The following is a 25,116-nucleotide window of genomic DNA, read 5'->3' as shown; positions in this document are numbered from 1 at the left end:
TTGTATTGGTTCAACACAATGCATGTGTCCCTACCCTACTGAGAATGCACACAATGACGGAGAACAGGCGATTTAAAAAAGGGCAAACAGGTTGTCAAAAGTTGGGCTGTGGGAAAAATCTTAACAGATCACGTGGGTAAATAACACAAGTCTTTGAAGTTGTGAGGAACACTTATACGGGCGTTTTGAAGCGATTTAATAAAAGGAATGTGGACTCCGGGGGATGGGTGGTCACGTGGTAAAGTTGGGAAATATATTTTAAAAGGAAAATAAATAAAGTTTAAAAAGTTGGCTGCTTTTGAAAGCGGATGGTAATTAACGTCTCTTTTCTTTATCCGCTTTTTTTTTGTTTTTTTTCCCCTGGTACGTCGGATGCGCTCGAGTCCGGTCAGAGAGCGCGCACGCACTCCTCGTGGGGACAGAGAGAAAGAGAGATAGAGGGGGAGAGAGAGAGACGTGTGATTTCTCTTTGTACTGAATAAAGAGTTGAGGCCGGCTCTGCTTCTTCTGCCGTCTCTTTTTATATAAGCAGAGTTTGCATGCTGTAAATAGCCCAGTAAGCCGGTTAGCCTTTACGTTTCTCCGTGGCCGTCGGTCCCCTTTGTGTGGTGGAAGCGAGCAGCCGCTGCGAATGTCCCTTTGAGCGATTTTTGACAACAAAAGCATCAGGTCCATCGTCCGTCCTTCTTCTTCTTCGGGGGATTTTTTTTCCAAGTCACAAATTCACCAGCCGGGATTTTTCGTTGCGGAAAAGCGACGAGCCGCACGTCCACAGACCGTTTTCTGCCTTCTTTCTGTCGCTCACTTCACACTTCTGTAGCTCCGGGGGCATTTTTTCTCTTTCTCATACCAAGCGACAATGGCAGCTGTAACAAGCCCGGAGACGAGCCCTCAACCCCGGGTATATTTCCAGACGCCGGCCGGTACCACGGAGGAGCCGGAGACACCAGTTCGGAAGCAGGGACGCGTTACCGTCAAATACGACCGCAAAGAGCTGAGGAAGAGACTGAACCTGGAGGAGTGGATTATCGACCAGCTAACGGACCTCTACGACTGTGAGGTAAAGACCCCAAACAATAACCGGCCTCCAAACCGATCGAAGGTATTGATCAGGCGGCTCTGTTAAGTAATAGGGCTCCGCGGTGTAGCGTAACGGGGGAAAGTCTGTGTGTCTGTCTAATCCAAAGGCAAACTGTTGATAAAGAAACATTAACGGGCCCTTTGTCGGTGCTTTTGGCCTAGCTCCGCTTGTTCTACAGCCCAGAGTATCACGGACACATGTATGTGGATCAGTATGTAACATAAGGAAGAGCCTCACATATTAATGTCACACATTTATTAAATCATCCACACGAGCAACCATGTGGGCAAACTTCATGTCCTCACCCACATGTAGGGCTATAAGTAGCACATGTACTTTTATAGCCTCGTCGCGAAATCGACGGCCGCTGCTCTTTGTTCTGATTGGCTGAAGCGGATTTAAAGCACACCTGTGAATTAATTTAATCCGCTATAAATGTCCGACCGGAAGTAGCACCAATTCTCCTATTTCAAGCCTTTGGTGTGAAATACACCGTGTAGCTGCTTTTTGGGGACAGTTTTACTTTGAATAAATAAAAGCCACCAGTTTATAAGAATAAAACAGAGGGAAAACTTATTTTTGACCAGCAGTGTCTGGTTTTTATCCATCCAATTTTATTGTCATTCAGACAATAAAGTTTATTTTGTTTTACAACTTTTAAGTAAGGCAAAACGAGTTTAATCAGGCACAAATAGTGATGGTAAACCAGAGACAGATGAGATGAAAATGTCTGATTGGTCAAATATCCCATCATGGAGGACCATTTTAATGATTTCCCTGGCCTTAGCGATGCCTGAGTGTAACCATGTATATATCAAACCTGCGGTCATGGTGTCACATGGAGAGTTATAATGTAACTTGGCGGCAGTAGTTGGTAAGCTCATGTCAACTCACTGAGCTGGCATTGACCCACATTCTATTCCTGGCGTGAGGAATACTGGGACTTAACAGGTTTGCAGAATTCCTAGTAGTAGCTAGCAAGAGGATGGGTAAGAGGTGTAGTAGGCGGATTCAGAAGTTCCCTTCCAGACTTTTTTAAACCAGGAAAAACTGGTTCTTTTTATAGTTTGTATTACTGAAGCTTCTCCACCATTGCACAATGTCGCTGTAATGGTTGTTAAGCCATTAACGCTCAAGTGAGTGAAAGGCGTCTGGCTGTTTACAACTGGAAGCCAAAAATCCATTCTTCTGGGAATTCATAACTCTAAATAGATATTAAACTAAGCCCCAGTTAACCATGAAGATAAATGCACTCAGGGAAAGCCATAAATAGACGAGTCTGTTATTCATTTGATGTCAGAAAACCAGATACACCTTTGTTTCCACTACATTATCTCATCCTGTTAACAGAGGATCTCTCATGATGCACACTGTGGCCGGGATATCCTGACACTACAAAGTTACCAAAGCCCGCTGAGGTGATTAACGGACCTAGACGGGATTTTAAAATCAATTTGCTTTGATTGTCTGCCAATAACGGATTAATATGTTATGTGTAGTCCTCACAGAGTCCAAAAAGTCTGAACAAATGAGCTCAGGGGTAAAGCTTTTCAGCACTTTGGTCTAGTGTTACTTTTATAATTAAAACAAAGTGTTTTTTGTGGCTTAGAATCGCCTTAATTTTTAATCCATTATTTGGCCACTATTACGTGGATCACTGCGACCGATACCCAGACAGTCTGTTCAAAGTTAGTAACACCTATTTGTCTTTCTGTGATTCACTCCTTCATTCGCTTATCCCAGTCCATCTTTCATCCCCTAATCCGCTCAGTCATGCATGTTTTAATGCCCTGATGATTCACAGTTAGTCTGCTTTTCAGCTGTAAATGGGGTCCAAAAAAATACACAAATGGATGCACACTGACTTTATCTGTTGTTGTTCATAGTAAAACCTGAGCCCGGTGGAGATTTATTACGCTCAGGTCACAGGCAGATCGTGTTACAGTCACGTAAATGGGACATAAATGATTTAGTTCACATTTCTGGACGCACATCCATCGTTCGTCTCTAATGACGATGCTTATTTTTGGCTTTCGTCCACTGAATTCCTCTTTCATTGTCCTAATCGAGTCCCTGTCTAGGCTGTTAGACAACAAAGAGATTAATTTACAGTCGGTTCACTGATGGAAACACATTGGGCTCATTTAGACGGGGAGATGTGAAGCACGTGCTGCTAAGCAGTGTAACTGGAGAGGCAGCTTTAGCCGGTCAGGGAGCAGAGCGGACACGGGGAGAACCCTCTTCACTGACAAAGGCAGGGAGCATGCTTGGGATTTTCTCCTTTTACCCTAACCTCGCTGTGCCTCCTATTTCCTATAATCCGCATTTTGCCTTTCACCCATCATTATGTCCTATCAATCAACCTCCCCTCTCCTCCTCCTCCCTTTTTATTTATGCCCATTTCGACTTTTAATAAAACAGCGTGGAGTTTGTTCAGCAGGGAATTCATTATGAGCTATTTTCCCATTAACATAATCCCTTTAAACATGCTACAAGCAATCAGCCAGTCATTGCTGCCAGCCAGTCTGTCAGATATTCATCCAGCCGCTTAGTCAGCCTATCAGTTAAAGTTGCTATGGGTAATAGAGAGGAGCTGAGCCTTAGTATGATTCCATGGCAACAAGCCTTGTTAAATGTTTATGTTGGTTAACCACACTGTGGAAAAAGGGGCGCTCGTTTAGTCAAATTAAATCCCGTATAAAGAAAAGTCTGTGTTTTTCATTCTTGCATGATATTCACAGGGCTTTGGTGAATACCTGCAGCCGATGTTAATGTGGCATTTGCTTTGCCCAAGAAGCACTCCTGGGTTTTGTTACCCAATAGCGCAGTCCCTCCCAAACATGGCTACTTATACACATTTTTGCATTTGGAAGCGGCTACAGGAAAAGACTGTGACGTCATCTGTTTTAATCAGACTGAAGCTATAAGGACAGCAGTCACACATCTTTACTTTCTTTAATTGAAAATGAAATGATGAAACAAGTGACTATTTCCCCGCCAGTGGGGTTAAAAATTAACCACATGATTCTGTGTTTGGGGATTTTTGCTTGACAAAACTTTGACTGTTTGCTGTTGATTACTAGACTAGGACGAGACGCCAGTATGTGGCCAACGTCTCTGGGAGGTGTGGCATATGCTAATGTTACGCTGCTCAGCTGCTGCTTTAAGACGCTTGTATTTTATAGGCACGCACAGCCTTCCAAAGGCAGGACCATCTGTTTGATACTAGTTTGATTTGCAGACGTTGATCTTTTATTACGCATGTTCTGGATGTTGTGTTCGCTTAGTTGTAATGAGCCCCAGTTGCAATTTGGGTACTTATCTTCAATTATCTCCTGCCTTCTTCTCCAGGTCGCTCTTAGAAAAGACATTTTTAATCTCAAGGAGATTTTTTTCCAAGATAAATAAATGATGATAAAGAAAATAGTTACATTATCAGCTTTTACATGTGCTACTTTGACAGCAGTCACCTGTTTTTACTGTAACTGCCGAGCTATAAATATGTGTTGCTAAGAAATTTGCTCAGTAATATTTAAACCTTCACACATGCTTACCAATGGAGCAGTTAACATTTGCTAATATAGCCTGGCCACCTAGAAAAGCAGATTAATAAAATGTCGAAGGGGTTAGGGTTACTTTGTAAACATTTCAACTTTATTGTTACTTTTTCTAACTGGGGAAAAAATTAAGCTAATTGGTCCACCAATGATTGATAGCACACGCCGGTGGTGATGCTATGGTCTGCCAGTAAAAGACACCAATTGCAGCTTCTTTAATGATGATAATAATAATAATAAATAAAATTCATATCTGGTTTATTTGTAGTTGATTTAAATTTAACCAGCTAGTTTCATGGTTGATTAGCAGATGTTTGAAGAGGAAACACGGCTGTCTTTTCCACTTGTGCTCTACTGCTAAATTTTCATCTAATTCCTAATAAAATAAAAATATTATGGATGAACGTGTGCACGTCCTTAACACTTATTAGAGAGCAGTGGACTATATTAATGCCAGTGACACTGGTTGATCGTTGTAGCATCAATATATGCCTCAACCCACCTAAAACAACTATGGAGTAATGTGTGTTGGTGCGTGGAGTACTAAAAAAAGCTACATAGGCCCAAAACAAGACAGAACTTGAAATAATTCAATATTTTGTAATCAGACAAACGTAGAACAGAGCACTGAAAGTGCATTAAAGTTAGAAGAGAAATATAAACAGATGGGTAAGACTAATGGTTAAAGAAGTTTGGCTAACATTAACTGAAACACAACCATTTAAAGCATCATGCAGGTCAAAGTCAGTTAAACTTCTCTGGATAATATCAGATTCAGTTGATAAAGCGGACCTAGAGGCCATGTGGTAAGAGCTATGATGATATGTCCAAAGCGGGGGAAAGGGTGGGAACAGCTGCAACAGTGCCTCCAAATCCCATAACACCCCCGTCACACAGTTTATATTTTAAACTGTGGCAGTCTGAAAGTACAAACCCTTCACTGGCAGTAAAAGTTAGGGTGTTACGGGGCACATGGTGCAGTCGAGGAGTGTTTCTTCAAACGTTGGTGGTTTTAAACATGGTCTACACTTTCTCAGTTGTTACCGAGTCTTCACTCCATTAATGGCTTTGTGTATATAGTGCTAAGTGAGTTTGAGCGTACTCCGGGGAAAAGAAAAGAGTGGGAACACCAAGAAGGTCCACAGCCCCGCTTTTAGTAAAATAATCAAATTTCACTCCAGCCTTGCTATCATTTCCATGGTAACTGGCCTGTTAACATTTTATTTGTCAATAAAGACTCATTTTCTCTCCTTTTGTGGCGTTATCCCTTTAAATCACAGCGTGGCTGACCAGTTGCTACATGGTTAACACTGGAGCGAGTGGGCGGACCAACCCCCAAACTGCAGGGTCCTACGTGGCTGGCCACACAGATACAAACACACACTCACACACACACAAATACAGATGAGAATACTAGCGGGAACAGAGGCAGGATTGGTGAGCAGGAATGCAATAAACGGGGGAAGAGAAGGGGAAAAAAAGTAGAGGGGATGGCAAACGGAGAAGGAAAATGTAGTAGGAGTGGGCAGGGAAGCTGGAGAATGAGAAAGTGCTTTTGGAACATGTATCCACTGCTACTGCATGATGTATACACTGACAAAAAGCAATGGTTTGTAGTCTCACTGCAGTTTAGATGGGTTTGTCAGGCACTAAAACAGCAGTGCCTGCAGTCACTCCAAATTAAAAGTGCTGGGAAGCAGGAAAATTAGTTTATGTAAGTCCTAAGGTAATGCTTATGAATCAGAGAGGAGGGTTCTGAGTTTTTATATTCTGCTTTTATGTTTATTATTGCTTATACTGCACAGCCCAGGGCCACATTTATCACTTCTATCAAGTGATGCGAGCGAGTGGAGCATACACACCCTTTAAAAGCATCTGGTTTTAGTTTGTCGCTTGTAAGCCTATTAGCTGACTACCAGTCAACCTGCTCAGTCCTTAAATCTGACTCGTTGTTTAGACAAGTACATTATCAGTTAAATGCCAAAGAAGATATCAGATGAAAATAATTTTGAAGTCATGCTCGAGCATGCCGTTTTTCTAGCTCAGTCTGATGAAATGTAACATTAGGCAAATTTTCCAGATTTGCCTCTGCTTGCAAACAACATGTAGATTATGTGTTGTGGTGCACACTAGAAAAAGAGTGCATCCCTTTAATTAAAAGGGATGCATGCAAAAAATATTAAAGTGTTCCAGTTCCATGCGTTCAAGGTAATGACTCTGTGTAAACTGTAAAGCGAAAATACTCGGAAATAAACAAGTCACGTGTGACTCTCTTCACATAAAAGTGAACAACAAAAGAGGAAATGCTACCAGCTGACACTTAACTCACCACAATAGTTTCAGTTCTTCTTGTTTCCCTTTTTCTTTAAATAGGCAAAGTCAAAGTTGAAATGCATTTACATGAAAAAGAAATCACACTTTCTGAAATACAGGAAACACTGGTGTTTGTGTGCCCTTCAAAATAAAAGTACCTCTAAAATTTTAATATAGATGTACAGACATTTAAATAACCTCGTGCTTTACTGAGCACAGAAATTGTATATATTGTAACACAAATACATATTATTAACTATATTTTCTTTGTTTATTATTTCCTTATTTTGTCAGCTAATTTTCACTTTGAGCGTGTTGTGGTCTCGAACATGGAAAAAAAAAGTGAGAAGTGAAGGTTTGAGTTAGTTCCAGAAATACACAAAAAGTGTGTGTGTGTGTGTCCGTGCATGCGCCTGTGTGTGTGTGTGTGTCTGCAGGAGAACACTTGTCAGGGAAAGCCAACCTCTTTTATAGCTTTTCCAGTCACGGATTAATTTGGCCTCCTTGACTGACTTCCGACTGTAAAAGGAAACGCACATGTGCACACAAACACACCCAAAGAGTAGCATCAAACATTTTCTTACACTTTTAACTTTAAGGCTTGAATACCAATCAGCATTACCCTGTTTCACTCTGTGCAAGAGAGTGACTACAAAGAGTGGTTGTTACACAGCATGAATGAAAGACTCCACTGTGTCTTTGTGCCCACTCTCCCACACCAGTGCTCACGTGCACACACATCTGCACAGAGACGGACATACACACATCTACTTATACGTCACACCTGGTTCTACATGTTGAGGAGACTCTGCTTTTCCTAGCGGATATGAGGTGAGTCAGCGTGTGCCGTAGCCTGACCCACTGACTGACTGTGTGGATGTTTTTAAAACGGCAAAGGAACAAATCAGCAAAGTTGGAGAGGTGGAAGAATGCAAAGAATATTGTGAGTGAGGGAGATCAAACGTGTGTTTTGGTTAGTGGGTGAGTAAGGTCGGAAGGAAGTTGAGAAAACTGAACGAGGCGTGGATGAAGGAGGAGAGGAATGGAGGGAAAAGAACAAGGGATGTGAGTCATTTAGAGGAATGTTTATATGTTGTCACAGGAAGTGTGAGACAAACAGTGTGTGGAAAAATTAACCAGATTACTTACCACTTTCCCTTTAAAGAAAAAAACCCTGTTTATCTCAGTTTCTCAAAACAAATTGGGTCTTATAAGAATTGTGTGTGTGTATAATACACACAATATAATATATATTTGTGTAATAGATGTAAAGTATAGTTTTTGTTATCAAGAATGTCCTTTGAATGTTATCTGCTTGTCTTCTCAGTGTCTCTGAGGGTCAGGTGAGAGTTGAGTTATCACAGTTAACTCAGGACTGTAACAACAGTGTGACTAAGAAAACTAAATACTGCTGAAGTTACAGCGACTTTAGTGCCCACGCTTCTAAGCGACATCTTTTTTTCTTCAGCGCTCATGTAGCCATCGTTGTTCCCCCAACTAAGAGAACCTATTATGTGTGTTTCCAGTTCAGTATTTTTGTTCTTGTGGGATTTTACAGTTTAAAATCATCTTGAATTATCTCATACTGAGCCTCGATGCAGTTCCTGCGTTCATCCACTGTGTGAAACGAGCTGTTTCGGCTCCCTTCCCCCTCCCTCTGAACTTTCTTATGATTTGTGACACTTGCCAACAGAAAGTTTGAACAGCATGTAGGTGGAGCACTCACTGACATCAAACAGAGAAAAGAGGAGAAAAAACTGTCTAAAATGCAGTGATTAGAGTAGCCTAAACATTTGGATCACAGCGATTATGTGTACATGCCTCATTTCTTAAAACTTTGTCCATGTTTAAACTGTATTAGGGTAAATATGAAGGACGACGGGGAAGCACAGTAGCTCCCTTTTAGATACAAACTTCAAAGAATATCTTTACCATGTAATTTAATCAGTATGCCAAAGATTTCTAAGCATCTTGTTAGCACGTGTCAGCTAGAGTAGCCTCCGCATACTGACTAACACCTCTTCAACATTTACATCCTTAAGCATAGGTAATATAGGTTGGATTTTACCAACCAGTTGCTTGTTTATTGTCGTGAAACAACATAAAAAGATGTAAGATCGTTTTCCATGAATGTCTTTGTGCTATACAAGTGATTGTGTTTCAGATTGTATTTAATAGGCATATCTAAATAGGCTACTCAAGCAGTTAACGTCTTAATAATGAAGCACACGTTGACTTTCCTGCACTTTACTTTAAATGATCTCCAGTGTGCAGTATCAGACACTTTGTTCCTATTGGTCCTTACTAAACTGCTGCTTGCACTTATAGCCTCTTAAGTCTGTAGCTGTTTTGTGAAAGCTCTTGCACCCTTGAGGAGGCTTTTTTTAAAGTGAGCATAATGGTGATGGTGCACAGATCTCTGTTATTGCTGTATGTGGCTCCAGAGTGTTGTTTTTACAATAGTGCCTTTTTATTTTTTTTGCGGGGGTGATGTGCGTTTATTGGCCTCCGCGCTAAAACTGTATTAAAACAATGGCAGACACTGCTCTAACATTTAACAGCAGGGGCTGGGCCTGGCATTGGATGATTTGTTTGGAGCCAGAATCCTCATGAGGTTTCTCCGTGCACAGGTTGAGTGAGGTAACGCAGATCCACTCTGGAGGGTTTTTTAATCCCGGGAGGTGCGTTAGAGCAGACGCCTTTTGAGCTGTTGTTTGGCAGCGCAGAAGAAGCTTTATTATTCACCGTCGCTGACTGTGTATGTGCATAATGTGCATGCACGTGCCTGTTTCATGCCAGCATCCGACTGTGCAGGAGCACTTCATGTGTGAGGCTTGGGCTTGTGGTTACACCGTGTCGACATTACCTGACACCTCCTGACCTGTTGTCAGTCTCAGACAGGCGGCTACTGATTTCTGCCAAGGTCAGACCGCAGGTGTCATCCTGACTTCCTCTGTGATGTCACCGCTGTGAAACTCGAACACTTGCGATAATCTGGAGGACAGGTCTGTGACGAGATGGGCTCTGGTTCGGATGTCTTTGGGAACAAATGAAGGAAAGATGTGCGCTCGGATAGACAGACAGGGAAAACAGAGAGATGGTGTTATCAGTCGTTTCTGTTACATTATTATAATGGCAAAATTCAAATGCACATATTGGTGTTTCTGTAGTATATTACCTTAGTGTGTGCTTTTTGTTGGAGTTTGCTTCAACAGGAAGGAACAACAGACCATATTTGGTCAGTGTGTTTACAAGTTGCTTATTAACCAGGAAGGGAGACGGCCATATTTGGTTGGATTCCTTTGATGCTCATAGATCATTATTCAGTGCTCACCTGTTTAGGTTACTCATCCTAACATCTGACATGCAACAACAGTTAAAAGTAGTAGAAGAACAAATACACGTAGTGACTTATAGTCGCGGTTATGGGCACCTGTCTGTGACATTATTAAACCCAGAATAGAAACAAGCCCCTTTTGAGGCGACAGAGTAAAAGTTTGCTTGGTTGATGTTGCTTTCTGTACGTTCTGAAACTGATATGGTCAGGGTAACACAATCTTAACATGACAATCTGGAGACAAACATTGTGTGTTTCACTCGGTAAGCAAAAGCGTCTTTCAAGCTGCTGACTAAAGGGCATCAGGCTGTGCAGCGGACAGTCAGAGCGACAGCTTTGGCGTCTGCCTCTTACTCATTCTTTCCTCTAATGTTTCATCTTTGGTGCATCTCTGGTTATTACAGTCACTCAGGATGCAGCAAGAGGTCACAGAGTTGTACAGTAAGACGTCCTTGTTAAGTAAGACAAAAGTGGAGATACAGCGATACAGCTCCTAGTTTTTGCAGTTTCAGTCTGTTTGTTTTTGGTTCTGCTGCGATAATCTGTTGGAATCGCCTGCGCTGTGAGTTTTTCTCCTGTATCTGATTGAATATGGAAATGAACCAAAGCATTAGCTGATTAGATTACCCACTCTGTTGGCAGCGTTTGAGAGGTCAGAGACTCTGATGATTGATCTGCATAAAAGAATAATAATGTACCGCAGCTCACTTTGATATCCATATGGATTATATCTCAATATTGGGGCAATGAATCGAGAGGCTTTGCAGATAAACACAGCAGCTCGTGAGCAAAAGTGAATTAAAACTGCAGAAGAGGGGCGGGTATTTAAATTGGACCGCCGTGACTTTAAAGCGTACTCATTGTGCTACAAACTAAAACAAAAAAAGAATAAGTTACTCAGTGAATGACATGGCAAATGAGCAAGTAAATTCAAAGCCCTTTAGTTTTGTTAGTAGTACTTGCCAACCGTGACATAATGATAATCTGCTGTAATCCTTGTTTGTATGCATTCTTATTTTAATCTGCGCATAATCTCCTCTTTTAGTCCCGTCGTTGTGGTAGTGACTCTTTCGCCTGGTTGAAGAGTTGTGTGTATTTTTGTTTGACACTTGTACACACACACAGAGCAGAGACTCTCCTAGTATCCACGGGTTTATAGGGGACCGTGCTCGGTGCAGCAGAGATGTGGGCACTTGAGAGTTTTCGGTTCCCTTACTTCTGATGAGGGATTTAGTAATTAGTCAAAGCTGAAGAGGAGAGATGGATGATCTTTGTGTGTTGTGACCGAGAGAAGCTGTGTGAAAATTGCATTTGAAAGTTGAAAGGTTATTTATGAACTTTCTGTCATTCCCAAACTGTCAGCTTTCTCATATTTTCTTTTTTTTTAAACTTCTACCTAGCTGACAGATGAAGCTTAAATTTGCATAATTTTTTAACACCACAAGTAACACTTCCTTCATGATAGTAATGCTGATTTGACAGTTGGTCAATCAGCCTCTTTTGCATGCTATCGTTAACATTATACTGCCTAACCAGAGTCCGTGCACTGCACTTACTGTGATGTTTTCTATTTTTAGGCAACGTTAATGTTTCTGTAGCTTTAGATATAACGACAGTAACACAAAGCAATCATGGGTAACCTACTGTGACAGCAATGAGTCATGTGTTACTCTGTGATTCCTACTCCTATATCGAAAAGGCACTTAAACACTTGATGTATTAGTGTGAGCAGATTCATGAAGAATCCACAGGTTAAATCACTCCTGATGCACTGCGTTAAGCAGATGAGCATTGATGTAATTGTTTGGGTTTTTTTATGTTATTATATAAGAGGTTTGATTTGTAAGGCAGTAGATCTAAACGGCAGTGACAAACTGTGCCCTCGTGTAGTCGTTCGAAAGGGTTACACGGCAGCATAGTTACCAATACAAGTCTACCCGGGGCTGGTTGTGACCCCGAGGGTCCAGCAGACTGTCTCCCTGGAAAAACCGCAACACAGACGTGTTCAGTCAACACACAGAAACCACTGAACCGTTTCAGTCAGGCCAAACAAGCTGACGGGGGAATCATTCAACCGAACAGCGATCAGACATGACTGTGGGCAGCTTTTGGGGGATCAGGTTTGGATGACCTTCTGCACATTCACTGTACAAATAGATTTTTTTTTGTGTGTGTGTGTGCGTGTGTGTTTAGTCTAAAATGAGAGCTTTACAGTTGAACCAAAGGTTGGCTGGGTGTTAGTTTTGACACGCTATCACATCCGCTAGTCTAATTATGATAGTGGACAAAATACAGATTAGTTTGCAGGTATGTTACAAGCAACGATATACAGGAAAATATTCCTTATGTGAAAGCTAAATGGTACGATCCACGTTTTATAGCCATTCCCTTCCCGCTCTTTATTCCATACTACAGTATCTGTCTGTCTTTCTGTTAATGCTAGTTGGTTACCTAATTGCAGTTACAGTGAAAACTGCTGTGCCGAAGTCCTAATTATAGCGATGAATGTTTCTTGGCTTCATGTGAATATTTGTTCTGTGCACTCGGAGCCCGTTTGGTTTGGCTTCCTCCTGCAAAAAAAATCTGAAACAACCCACACAGCACCGGGACTCACATTAGCATGCCCACATCTCTACCACCAGACTCTGGAGGCTCTGCTTCTTTTTACTTTGCATGACAGATCCGTTTGCATTTTATCTGTAGTGAGATAGCAGGAAAAGGCTGACAGGGCTGCAGAGTTAAAGCAGATGGAGGCGCTGGTAGTGCGTCCTAAATGAGGGCTGCGTGTTGTTTTTAGAGTTTTTATAGAACAGTATCATTAAGAAGCTACATGTGTCCTTGCTTCCTAGAGATGCATGCAGCAAAGCGTTAAAGTTTTGTTTTTTTACACAAATTTATTCTCTTTGTGATACTGTCCTTTATCGGGAGGAGGAAACTGCGCTTCCCTGTTTGCAAACTTCTACATGGGGCGAGGAAGAGCAAAGCAAACCCGATTGATGAAATAATATAATCTAGTCTGTGTCCTGGCAGGCTAGGTTATAAACAGGCTTCAGTTGATCTGTGCTGCCTGCAGCTCTTTCTTTCTGCTTTTCATATGATTCAAAACAGGACATCATTTTCTTCCTGAGAGGAAGTACATCCAACTGATTAGACCCGCAATAGAGATGAAAATCAGGCACGCACGGGAAAGTGCACAATAACACACACTTTCGAGATCTTAGGCTGGGTTAAGTATTTTGCATCGATTGGGGACTGCTGTGGTTTATAGTTCAGGAGTCATGTGTGATGCCACACATTCATTACAACAGCCACTCGCTACTTAAATTAAGTGGACAGACACAAACAGACTTGTGTTTGTGAGTTTGCCCTCTTTAGTCTAAGGGATACCCAGCATAGAAACGTCCAACAGATATCTCTACACCTTCCCTTCCCCCAATATCTCCCAAGGTCACATGCTCAAACAGGAAGTGGTTGGCTGCCTTTGTGGTAAAGAAGAGACCCTCAGATGGAAAGCTTTGTGTGTTTTTTGGTGCAAGAGCGGCGATCCTAAAAAGGAAGTTGACTATAGTGCTGTTCTTGTTATTGTTAGACCGGGAGATTCCTGATAAGCAACCATAAGGGTGAGACAGACTCAGATAGTAGGGAGATGGAAAGCAGCAGGCGATGACTGACACAATGCATCCCTAACCACCCCACCCACCCCTCAGTACACCCTCGATGACCTCTTGTTGACTCCCTCCTCTCTCTTTCTGTCATAAGTGGTTTCATGCCCACAGCAAGATGGCCCAAATGCTACGAACTGGCCAATTACAAACGCGTCAAGGGTGACTCTCTCTGTGTGAGAGCAGGGCAGGGCGGTGATACCAACTCGAGGGGAAGGGCATCAAAGGAGACGTAAAGATAAACGGACGGCGGGAGAGAGTAAGGCAGGAAGCAGGTTGAAGCCCAGTGTTTTTCCGCTCTTCAGATCCTGGTCTCATCCTGTCTACGTGCGTCTGTTTGTAGTAATCAGATGACCCTAGACAAAATTACCAGATCAGTCACGAGGGTGTCATGAATTACCATCTCAGGACAGCTTCCAGGCAACTTTTTAGCTTGCTTGTTTTCTCTTCTTTTGTAAGTAAGGCTGTACTAACGCCGGTTGCAGCCTTGTTTCTGAATAGGCCAGTTAGTCATGTTGCAATGGCCAGATCGACACACTGGAATTGTCCGCATTTACTTCCCCATTATCTGCCAGGATAACCTTAAATTCTCCACTTGACGATTTGTCATTTCCCAGGAAACTAATGTTATGCTCTGGGAGCAAAGAGTGTTTTTATCCCTAGTTTCTGTGTTATACTTTCTGTGTTTGATATTCGTTAGACCCCATGTCTATTGCATATTCTTCCTTGCTTAATCCTGCAGTGTTTGTTTTACACACACGTCCGCACATGCATACAATATGAGACTTTGAAGTTGTACTGACTGGTGCATGTGTGGTGCTCTGAGCTGTGGTTGCCTGGCAAACCCCCTCCGTACATCCACAGTTAAATATAATTTAGTAATTAAGCTTCAGTCATTATCCCTAACAATGATGGTGTCGAACAATACCGGGTTTCAGCCATTTTACTCCTAGCGCTTCACAATAGGCTAAAAGACAAAAGATGACATCACCCATTGTTTTGTGAACTTGCCTGAAGTTTAGCATTGTGGCTGCCACCATTTAGTTTTATTGAAGCCAAAAGTGGATCAGCTAATACTTAAAAGAGTGGCTAGAAAAGTGCATCCATATAATCAACAGTCTTCTATTAACATATAGATACAGTAACTAGAACTAGACCATAGACCTTCAACTACCTGCCATTTAAAGCGACCACACCCCCAATAATGCAGAACTCGAAGCCTTAATGTGTAATAAACTGGTGAATCATAAAAGCATCCTGTGGTTTTATTGTTAGAGGTGGGAAGCATCAGACACCACATGATACAATATTATCACAAAACTTCAGTCACAATCCAATATTATTGTGACTTTTAGTGTTTTGCATATGCTGAGAATTACAAAAACTTATTACAATTTAGCACAGTTGGTATCTGTTTTCTCCAGTGAGATAAAGTTATCTCACTTTTTTTTTTTAGTGCATAATGTCACAGATCCATTGCATACATTGTTTAATTGTCTTCATGATGTGAGAACCTGGCTATCTCAAAACTCTCTAATATTGAATGACAGTAAAACTGAGGTTATTGTCTTTGACAGCCATATTCCATTGAACCGACTAACTGTTACCCTTGGCCCACTTGCTAGCTACCTCTCCAACGTTGTAAGAGACCTTGGGGTACTCCTGGATAGCTCTTTCAAATTAGAGAAACAAGTATCTACTGTGGTTAAATCCGGTTTCTATCAGTTACGTCAAATTTCTAAAGTTAAGCCTTTCCTCTCCCCCAAGGACCTTGAAAAGCTTATTCATGCATTCATTACCTCTAGACTGGACTATTGTAACTCCCTCTATTTAGGCCTCCCCCACTCCTCTCTTCACCGGTTGCAATTAGTACAGAACGCTGCTGCACGTCTTTTATCGGGTGCCAGAATGCATGACCATATGACTCCAGTTTTAGCCAAGTTACACTGGCTCCCTGTGAAATTTCGCATTGATTTTAAAATTCTTTTATTCACTTATAAAATCTTAAATAACACTGCCCCTAGCTATTTAACAGATCTTCTTCATCTGTATAACCCTGTAAAAGCACTAAGATCTTCTAATCAGATGCTCTTAATGCAACCTAAGTCTAGGTTGAAAACCAGAGGCGACCGTGCCTTTGCTATTGCAGCTCCTAGATTGTGGAACAACCTCCCTATTGTCATTCGCTCTTCTGAAACTGTTCAGTCTTTTAAATCTCGTTTAAAGACCCATCTTTTTACTCTGGCTTTGACGTAAGATAGTTTGATTATCATTTGGTTGGTTTCTATGTTTGTCTCGTCTTGCGTTGTATTTGTCTTATTTTATTTTATTTTTATTTATTTATTCTTTTCTTTTTTTCTTTTTTTTTTTTTTTTTTAGTTGTGAAGCACTTTGATCAAAACTGTTGTTTTTAAATGTGCTATATAAATAAATTTTGATTGATTGATTGATAATGAGATTGTCAAACATACCAACAAACCTGCCACGAATGTTCCCATAAGACAGTAACGCTATCAGAGAGCAGCTGAATGGGATCAAGTTGACAATTGCACGCAGTCTGTTTCTGATAATAGGGCAATTACTGTGATAAATAATTGAAAATATCATATCTGTTGCTGTTTACATAGAGAGAAATTTACATTTAACAGAAATTCAGGTTTAGCCATTACATGTGTGCTCAGCAATCTTCCTGTTCTGTAGGAATATAACAGTAATACATGCTCCTGATAACCTGGCTGTAAACATTTGCACATCGGATTCAGTAAAAGCACCTTGCACATCATATCCCACCTATTTTGCATTTTTGGCTTTTCAAGCCCAGAGTTTCTGCTTCATCTTGCCCAGTTGATCCTGATTAACTAAAGCTGCTCCGTTAGCAGTGCAGACCTGAGGGTATGGATACCATCTCCTCTCATCTGTGACAACCAAAATACACAGTAGCAGTGAAAGCATTTCAGCGGCTGTGCTCTCATCGCCAACACGAGTGCCTGGAACTCATCGCTGCCAGCATTCACACACACGTTTTATACCTGTGTCACCATGCCAAGTCAGGGTAATAGTTTTAATGGAGTGCCACTCTCTTAATGCAAATATACAGTGCGATTTAGTCTGATTTATTATCTTGTGATGGATGCATAAAGTGTGCGTTTGCCAGACAAGTCGCAAAGTAACTGCAGCGGGTGTCATTGTTTACTGCCACGCGGCCTACTTTTCCTACTTCTTCCCTTCCCTCCTTCCTCCATCCCAGCCTCTGTTTTCAACTTCCTTTTTCCGCCTGTCTCTCTTTCCCGTGTCATACGCAGCCAAAAACATTGTTTGTGTGTTTTGTAGCAGAATGGGCTGTTGGCCATCCTCGGTTATTTTTATCCTGGTTTGTTACTGAGGCACTAGAAGAGCAAAAGTGGCTGTCTGTTCTGCCTACGTCTTTACATTTTCAGTGATACATAATCACTTTCTTCTTTGTTGTTGTTTTTCCGCTCTCAGTTTGCCCACATCCTATCAAAGGAATCAGTTACTTTATGCATGAAGTTATCAAACAAGCCCGTGATAAACATCTACACCGACGTGAAGCTGTCCACGTCGATAAGACATTGACTAGCATCTGCCGCTGCTGCCGTGTCATTATTTCACCAGCTGTATTTCCAGTAGCAATGACGGGCCTTTTTGGTGTTATAATACAAGGACACTGACCCACTTGTAGGTCGTGTTTATGCGAGTGTGCGTGGTACGTTTTTTCCAGTGAGGTAGCCTCATACTGTCACATCTCATTGCGTTGTGAAGGAAGCCTCCAGACGATCGGCGTCTCTCTCGTTTCACTGTGCGCGACTCATATTCGCGAGCGTGTCAGGAAGAGGGTAATTGAGTTTCAAGAACCACGTGTTTGCGGTGTTTTCCCCAGTGATGCTGGTGATATGGGTGGCAAGTAGGGGTGTGGCTAAAGGGAGGTCTAGGGAAGCACAGCCCTACTACAGTATATGATGTTAAAGGATATAAATCGAAAGCTATTTTTACGTTTTGAAACCTGGACCCCCCTCATTTGCCTCAAAGTGGTTTGGTCCAAGCCTGCCGTTTCCTAACTCCATTACCACCAGTTGCCCACTAGTGTTATGGGGCAGTACCTGCCTATGTTTAGGCAGGAGGTCTGACCAAAATGAAATCATGGTAACTTAATTTCTCAGGTGGATTTTTATTCTGAAATATTTTTTGACTTCCTCTTTAAACATATCCTGGAAACATCGCTTGTTGAGTTATGTTGCTGTTGCGTGTTAGTTGTACATCGTATCCGAGTGCATGAACCTGTAGGAGACTTTGGAACAACATGTTAGAGCTGCAGGTATCCACGAGTATTGATGCTCTTCTGAAGGCTCGTCAGAATAAAGCAGGCCCTCCTTCCTTTACCTGCACTCTTCTCTGCTCTGCTTTGTTTATAAACCTTCAGTGCTTGTCAATATCTTGTAATCAGCTTTTATTCCACTCTGCATCTTCTGCAGCCAGCAGTAAAAAAAAAAACAAAAAAACTCCAGACTAGTTCAGTAAGTCAGTCTGGAGGATTGTTTTGGAAATCCTCCCTCGTGATTCCTCGCTTTCTTTGTGTCTCCTCTCAGAAGCCTGTCTTCCGGCGTTTTTCAACATCTCCCTCACTCCTCTCTCTCCCTCCTCGGCTTCTCTCTTTCAGTCGCTCCACTCAGCTGCTCCCTCGTCTCGATATGCTCCTTAACCTCTTACCTTCCTTCCTCTCGGCGTTCCCTCCCCCCCTCCCCTTTCAGATTTAACAGCGTCTGTTAAATCTTTTTCCATTAAGCCGTATGAAACATTTATGCTTTTCTCCAGCTCGTTCTTTACGCTCGCCTCACGAGTGTCTCACACAGATACAGAGTTAACAAAAAGGAGGAAATAAAAGACTCATTTAGAAGCACATGGGGGCCACACGTTGTGCAGATCAGTCTTTGTGTCAGACCTTTGTGTGTGTGTGTGTCTGCACTGGTGCTTACAGGATATCTGCATGCTGGCCTGTGTGTCAGTGTGTGCGCGGTTGTGTTGCTCTGCTGACAGTAAGTCTAGCTGTCACCTACAGTCTCTATCTCACACACACAGACTGCCCCAAATTAAATCCTTATACAGCCCCTTTTTACACACACACACACACACACACACACACACACACACACACACACACACACACACACACACACACACACACACACACACTTCAGCTCAGACTTATTAATGCCCTTCCTATAATTCTTTAATCCGTATGTGCAAGGTGTGTGCGAGACGTTGAGCCATTTTCACTGCCAAAAGAAAACCTACCGCTTTGTTAATGTGCCCACACAGCATGTTTTGCCTGTCCATGTGTGGTTGTGAGTCTGACTGACTTGTGTGTGTTTTGTGTGATGGGATAAGGGGCAGTCAGGCAGGTGCAGAGACAGCTGGTGTGGGCAACTCTAACCGAGGGGGAGGACGAGAGCGAGGGAGAGATTCCTAGAGAACGACTTGAATATAGGGGCAGCAATTGAGCTGCAAAAGAGCTCGGGGGGGGCACAGAGTGTTTGTACGAGTGTGTGTGCGTGTGTTCTTGTCGCCAGCGGTGAAGAGCTTGGCTGGAGCACACTGAGCCAGTGTGTGCGAGCGAGGCAGATGGAGAGACGGGGACTAATAAAGCTTTTTAATAGTGCGACAGATTAATCGGAAGAAAGAATTGATTGGATAAGGAGAAACTGAGACGAAGATGAACTCGCCGCGAACTGCTTTCTTTATCCTGAAGACTAATTCGGCGTTATATGTGAGCCTGATGAAGCTGTGCGATGACTGATTGGCTTATATTGGGTGTATAAATGTGTATTTAAATTTATGTGTTACTTTACTTTAAAGTACAAGTATTCTTAATGTGAATGCAGCTGTAAAAAGTCCCAATTCAAAGGAGCAGATTTCCCACTTTCAACTGGTTTTTACATGAATACAACATGGGTGGCCATCAGCAGTTAGCACCCTAGCTTTCAGTAATGAGCTGTCTGTAAATAGTAATTATTCTAAAATAAATGTTTCCAGTTTTGCACAACAGATTTGAAGGAGGACACTTTAAAGACCTGTTAGAAACAGGAACTCGTCTGGATCCTAACTGTGTCTGTAACTGTCTTTCTTCTCAGGTGTTAGCTTTAGGACATGCACGTGTTCTTACTCGATCTCATCCAAGCTATAGATGGATGGATAGCTTTGTTTTGCCCACGTAAACCTGAGAAATGATGGGAAATGAGCTAGCTTGGCCCTCTCCACAGACAATAAAACACTGCCTTTGTGAATCTTGACACAGTGGACACATGAGATGCCTCCTCCTCCTTGTGTTTTTGCTAAACTGAGCTAAATAGCTGGTAGACGAGCACACCTGTCTCCTCGTGTAAATGATGAAAGCCGGCTATAAACGTCAGTCCATTCATTTTAATAATTTTGTGTGGCAAAAAGTAAAATTCCTTCGCAGTGGTGTTTCTAGCCCCCAAATGGTATCATTGCTCTCTGTGTAACAGCAAATAAGCACAGCTTTTAACCAGATTATTAATTCTTTTATTTTTTTAGTTTTCCAACCTTGAAAATAAACTATTTTTTCATTCAAGAAGATTTAAAAAAACATGAAACCTGTCTGTGCTGTTTTTCTTCTCTCTTTGTCTCCTCTGTCTCTCTGCCATGTGCTTTGGGCTGATGGAAGCACGCTGCCCTCTAGTGTCCACAGCCGGACACTCATCAATAACTGTACCACGTCATACAGAGAGAGAAATGCTTACGCTTGCTGGTCTATTTGCAGACAACCACATAATATAAACACAGGCACTAAGAATAGACAGGATGAGGATTTCTTTCCATGTGTTCGTGGAAAGAGGTTCTCTAGTATTTTTATAAGGAGGCCTGGTGGATGTTTGGTCTCTGATGGCGCTCTGCTTCTCTCCTTCTTTTGTTACATGTGCTATAGGAAGAGGCCATCCCTGAGCTGGAGATAGATGTGGATGAATTGCTCGACATGCCCAGTGATGTTGAACGGGCAGCCAGGGTCAAGGTAGGACACACGTGCGCACCTGTTTCAGAGCATGAAAGATGGCTGCAAACAGCAGAGTTATTTCATCCTGTTTTTCCCTGTTTTGCAGGATTTGCTGGTTGACTGTTTTAAACCTACTGAGGTAAAACACAGTTCTTCTTCACTCCCCTGCTCATAAACTCCCTCTGCCTCTTCAAGTGAACATTTCTGATGTGCGTATTTGTCATTCTGAGTCCCCGCATGTGTTTCTGTCCTCGCCCTCTCCCCGTAGGACTTCGTCTCAGAGCTGCTCGACAAGATCCGAGGGATGCAGAAGCTCTCCACGCCTCAGAAGAAATGATGGCATCCTTCCTCCCTCCATCCTACATATTCCCCTCCACCTCAGCCCTCACCTCTCGTCTTCCTACCACAGCTCACGCTATTTTTTTAAAATCTTTTTTGTCTGTTTTCTTCCATTAAAGTTCATGAAATGTTGCAACTTGTTTCTGCTTCTAGTTAGACCCTCTCTTGTTGTTGCCTGGATCCAGCCCCATATGTCGCTTTTCTCTTTTGTTGTCATGTTGTTGGACTTTCTTCATAAAAACCATCAGCCAAGAAGGGGGGAAAAAAGACAAATTAAAGAGTGAATTAATTCAAAAGCGACTCATTGGTCTTAATCCAGGCATTCTCCTTCCTCCTCTTTTCCTACTCCTACCCCTCTCTCCACCTTTTTTTTTTTTTTCTTTTTTGGCTCTGCTACCCGTTCCCATCCAGCTCTACTTCCTCCCCACCCACCCCTACACCATCTTCCATCTGTCTGAGGAGGAAGAGGAGACGAGTCGCCTAATTACTGCGAGCAGAGTGACCGAGATCGAGAAGAAGAACGAGAGAGCGCAGATGCCAAAAAGACAGCGGAAGGGTGAACGAGGAGGAGGGTTAGAGGAAGGAAGAAGCCAATCAACTCGCTTCTGTCTCACCGATCTTTACGTTGCTGTTTTTGAGGGTTTTAAAGTTGACCCGGCCGCCCATTATAATTCTTTTCATACTTCCCGGTTCAATTTGAGGGCTTCACTTTAGTTTTTTTTAATTAACTCTTTCGGGGATCAGTACAGTCTTTTGCTAGTTATCCCCCTCAATCAGAGGCATTGCTGCAGTCGTGCATTTAGAGACTGTCTTTTTTTTTGTGCGTGTGTGCACGTGTGCATGTGTGTTTGTGTGTTTGAGAAGTCTGCACTATGTCATTTTGAGGGGAAGAAAAATCGGAACCGCAAAGAATAATTTATAGTGTATCTTTAGCACGGCAAAGAGGGGAAATTTGAAGCCTGGAAAGGGTCACCGGCTTGTTTTTGGTGGTCACGGGCTTAAAAACACTGATCTCCTTTGGAAGCAAGTTCTCTTTAGGCTGGATGTTAAAGTAGAAAGTTTCTTTATCCTCAGATGCGTAGAACAGTCACGAGAGGCTCCTCAGAAGCCGCTGCACATACAAACGTATGTCTGTGTCGCTAAATGCTACGTGTGTGTTGCTACATAATGTACAGCAACATTTGTCATAGGAGTGTTTTTGGGCCTGTATATTCTGCTGTTCTGTATGACAGATTAGATTTTTAGTATAGGACTGGTTCCTGTTTCGTTTCGGGGGGGGAGGGGGGGTTCTGTTTTTGTTTCCTGGATGCATTTTTTGTCACACGGACACACACTGACAGTCCAACAAGGGGTCCCAAAACAAAGCTGCCTTTTTTAAATCACTGCCCCTAACCCTTCCATCTCATTCTCACAATTTCTCCTTTTTTCTAAACCATTATTAGACTAAACCATTCTACTTTTTTGAGGGGGGGCGTTCAGAGCAGCCACATCTCTGACATTTGTCCTCTGCCTGACATGCCAGTGGAATCACCGCTATCATTGTTCAAATCAAAGCATGCATTTTTCTTTCTCTGTCACGCACACGCACAAACACGCGCACAGCTTCTCGGGGCGGAGGAAGCGGAAACGCATCGGCAAACACAGCTGCCTCTAGCACAGATGTGCACACACACAAACACCAGGCACAGTCAGAGAGAGAGGGAGACGAGGCCATAGTCCACCGCTGCCCCCCTCCAACCTCCCGGTGCAGCTACCAATCCTCTCAGAGAATAAGCCATCTGTTTCTGATCCTGGGCCAATCAGATCAGAGACCGAAGCCCATTGGTTAACAAGAGAAGCAGCAAGATTTCGCTGTGGTTCCTGTGACCGATTGCTAACACCTGCAGTGACAGCAGACCTTCGCTGTCTGCCTCTTTCTCTGGTAGAGCCAAAAGGCACATGTGTACACACACAGACACACATCCCCCACTTTTCTCTTTTGCCCTCCCTCATCCCATCATCCCACTGTCACCCTTCTCTCCTCCCTCCCTTTTTCCTTTCTTTTTCATTTTTTGTTTTTTTTTATAAAGAGATGTTGCCTTAGGTATTATTTATGTTACACAAACCAAATAAACAGGAGACATTTTTCTTTTAAAGGGTAAAGCAAACTGCTGCCATGTGTGAGCAGACCTGCAGTGTGTGGGGGAAAAATCTTGAATCTTCTGTTGGTCCTTATATACTCTTTCTTCTTTTTCTGGAAAACAAACTGAGATTCTGTTTTTTGATTTGTTGTTTTTTTTTTTAAAGAAGTGAGTGTTTAATACTTAGGCCTTGATACAGTGATTTTTGTTTAGGTAAAAGATGTTCTTTGCATTTACCATTTGAATACTGCTCTGTTTCTATCGTGATCATGACACTTCTTGACACCCGGCCTTGGATTAACACGTAGTTGAACAAAAAGAAAAAATCCACTCAGATGCATTTTGGTGCGATTGCTTTTGCCTTCCCTGCTGGGACATTTTTGATCGGTCAGATTTTACCAGGCAAGTCCAATCAGTAGCTGAAATTTGAGTGGATTTTCATTGCTAAATCCAGGTTTGGATTATTATACCTTCGTAGACTGTTATTGACAAGTCTGTTTTGTTTTTTTTACTGTTGGGGAAAATTGCAAAAAAAACAATATATATACTGATTATTTTCATTGAGGCTAAATACAAGAGCTAAACCATGCCATTTGGAGGAGTGGTGTTCTTTAGATTTTTTTTTTAAGACAATGATTAGACCAACAAACCAACCAACAAATGTAGCAATATCAACAACAGGTCTTGTTTTTGCCCAATTTTGTTACACTTTTATGCAACTTTAATAAAAACATGTAAAATGGACATTTTTCTCTGTGTGGTGTTTTATTACAGTACTTGGTACTGTTTGTTAATTCTTCTTCTAGAGCCCTTCTGCCTCACTTTGATGCCATCTTGTGGTTACTTGGTATAACAGCTACATCGTCCACCTGCTGAGAAGGTGAGGATGTCTGGGGATACCTGCAGGAATACCATCATACTTGGAGGATGGTTAATATAAGTTAAGTGAACGAGTGCATCATGCCATTCATAACTTTTCACCAAAGGTTCAGGGAACAACGAGAGCAATGAACAGAACAGGATAAATGATTTGATGTTTTAAACATTGCAAGGACGTTAGGACAGACGTTTAGTTCACGGCTCCAACGTTACCCCACCAGCAAAAAAAAAGAGAACTTTGGGGGAGAAATTGGGATCCTTCTCCTATGTATGTGGTTTAATTACACCATCACACCCCTGAATTACAGTGTCTTACAAATGCAAACCCAGCCTATTTGACCACACTACCATAATTAAGTATAGGGGTGCCAGAGCAGCTGCACAGTGCTGGCAGTGGAAGAGCAATTGAAAAAGAATAACAAATGGATCGTACAGTACTGCGCCCTATACACACTATCTATATACACTATACACACTCATCTACAATCCAGTTTTGAGTTCCCTCCCCAGACGCCTTAACACCCACTCACATCCTGGACCATCTGACCTCAGGAATTCGCATGATAAGGTGGGGCCAGGTTTCACAATGAGCTCACCCGAAACCCTGGCTGATTCGGACCCACACCCAGTTTCACACCTTGGCTCAGGCGATTAGAGGATCATCAGGGGGTCCTTTTGTCCCTCTGTGGGGGGATACTCCCACTAGGTTTAAATCTGGGACTCTCCACCATTTGACCTTAGAACTGAAGAAGCTTCTCGGATGAGAGGTAAAACGTCTTCAGGTAACTTAAAGAAGTCCAG

General features: G+C 42.3%; 1 protein-coding gene across 1 annotated transcript; it reads left to right on the top strand.

Annotated features, from left to right (window-relative positions):
- Positions 1-397: 397 nt before the first annotated feature.
- On the top strand, positions 398-24,180 carry ppp1r14bb (protein phosphatase 1, regulatory (inhibitor) subunit 14Bb). The gene is made up of 4 exons (XM_087837663.1): positions 398-1,060; positions 20,912-20,995; positions 21,084-21,116; positions 21,246-24,180. The coding sequence occupies exons 1-4, from the start codon at positions 860-862 to the stop codon at positions 21,312-21,314; spliced, it is 387 nt and encodes a 128-aa protein (XP_087693789.1). The 5' UTR covers positions 398-859; the 3' UTR covers positions 21,315-24,180.
- The last annotated feature ends 936 nt before the right edge of the window (positions 24,181-25,116 follow it).

The sequence above is a fragment of the Neolamprologus brichardi genome, chromosome 3, assembly GCF_056152115.1.
Source record: "Neolamprologus brichardi isolate AB-2024 chromosome 3, ASM5615211v1, whole genome shotgun sequence".
In the NCBI taxonomy this organism is placed as follows: domain Eukaryota; kingdom Metazoa; phylum Chordata; class Actinopteri; order Cichliformes; family Cichlidae; genus Neolamprologus; species Neolamprologus brichardi.
Note: the sequence above shows the minus strand (reverse complement) of the source record. Positions and strands in the feature narration are given on the sequence as shown.